Source organism: Aplysia californica, unplaced genomic scaffold (genome assembly GCF_000002075.1).
Source record: "Aplysia californica isolate F4 #8 unplaced genomic scaffold, AplCal3.0 scaffold01125, whole genome shotgun sequence".
Classification (NCBI taxonomy): Eukaryota; Metazoa; Mollusca; class Gastropoda; order Aplysiida; family Aplysiidae; genus Aplysia; species Aplysia californica.
This window is the reverse complement of record NW_004798395.1, coordinates 103,082-104,750: the sequence shown is the minus strand read 5'-3', so window position 1 is coordinate 104,750 and position 1,669 is coordinate 103,082. Positions and strand designations below refer to the sequence as shown.

At 41.3% G+C, this 1,669-nt stretch overlaps 1 protein-coding gene across 1 annotated transcript in view; it reads left to right on the top strand.

The window, feature by feature from the left end:
* The first annotated feature begins 391 nt into the window (after window positions 1–391).
* The window catches only part of LOC101864576, a 14,153-nt gene continuing 12,875 nt past the window's right edge, over window positions 392–1,669 (top strand). The window contains exon 1 of the mRNA XM_013090054.2: window positions 392–1,066. Coding sequence (XP_012945508.1) covers window positions 407–1,066 — 660 coding nt within the window. The 5' untranslated portion in view covers window positions 392–406. The remainder of the gene's footprint in view (window positions 1,067–1,669) is intronic.

The window sequence follows — 1,669 nt, the reverse complement described above, 5'->3', positions numbered from 1 at the left end:
CCTCCCCCCCTTCACATCTGGCGGAGCACTATTTGGCGCGACACGGGTCACCACTTGACCGCCTCGCGCAGCTCTTACGACGCCCCTCCCTCCACCCCAAATTACGCGCGAAGACACTGATCAGTTTTAAACGATTTTTAATCTTCAACTGGCTCATTTAAGCTCCGACCTTCCGTGCTTTCTGCTGTGACTTTTGACATCCTTAACAGCTGAGCAGGTAAGATTTCGAGCTTTACAATAAGATCTAATATTTCGCGAAGACATACATACTTCTGACATACAGGTATACACATTGCAGCCAGAGAGAGGAAGGTTTAATTCATCATCATTACTCGAGTAACAACTTACGGGCATTAAAACAGAAACTGTCGCGTTCAAACAGAAACTGTCGCGTTCCTTAAGAAAAATGTATCTCGATAAGAATAGTCCTGAGTATCAGTATGCTACGAAAGGACACCGGATCCCCCTTCTGTTCAATTATGATTTGGACAGTGAGATGGCAGACGTCGCTCAAGCTGAGACTAAGAGAAAATCTTCCTTAGGCAAGCGTTCGCACACAGCAAAGACACCGGGTACGAGGAAGAAGAAGTCCAAGCTTCAAGTCGTTTCAACAGGAAAAGAAAGAATAACTTTGACCATCGCGAGAGTAAAAACGGCCAGCGAATCGGACTTGGAAAACTTGAACAAAACTGACTTGGAAAATGTGAACAAAACTGACTTGGAAAATGTGAACAAAACTGACTCGGAAAATGTGAACGAAATTGACTTGGGAAATGTGTCAGCGTCTACACAGAAAGATGAAGAACAAGAAGCAGAAATGATGGCTCAGCCCATACTTGAGGATATCGCCAGCACAGACAACAGTGAATGCACCTTTGTTTTTCTGAACTACGACCAACAGTTTTTGAACACACAGCAAGAGGAGAGGAGAGCCCCAAAAAGATCTTTGAAAGAAGAAGCCCAAACTGAGCCTCCAGAGAAGAAAATGCGTGAACTGAGTTATGAGAGTATTGAGAGCAACATTTTCCCAAAAGATGAGCTGACAGTTTTCCGACAGATATGCGAAGTAAGTAAAATATTTCTTTATCTATTTGCAGAAAACTAAATAAATATGCCGTTTTTTTCTGGTACCAAGAAGATATTTTTTAAGCTGAAAAAAAAAGAACAAAAGAGATATTTTCTAGTTTTAACGCAACAGAATATATTCTGGGATCTTCCTGAACGACAGTCTTAGAAAGAAAAACGGACGACATTTATTAGTCCAGGATTATCGAGACTTCCTAAGAGACACTTGCAAAAGATATGTAGTATGATTATGTTAAAAATCAGCAGAAAATCAAGGTACAATCGAAACTGTCTAGGACGGCCGCCCATTGTCCAGGAGAATAGTAGTGTTTATTTAGACAGGTGAACGTCTTACAGGGTCATTACAATGTAAAAGTGCAAGTGAGGAATTAGACCATATTCAATGTTTTAGACCGGTGGAGCAAGTGTGACGGTAAACTTGTACATTTCCATCTCAACGTTCACTGTCCCCACCCAGCATTTCGAGTTCACCCCATTTTCTCTTTATCATATATAGATAATTGCTTTTTTATGCTTTGTTATTTACATGTATTTTCTCCCCCGTTGCTCTCTCTCTCTCTCTCTCTCTCTCTCTCTCTCTCTC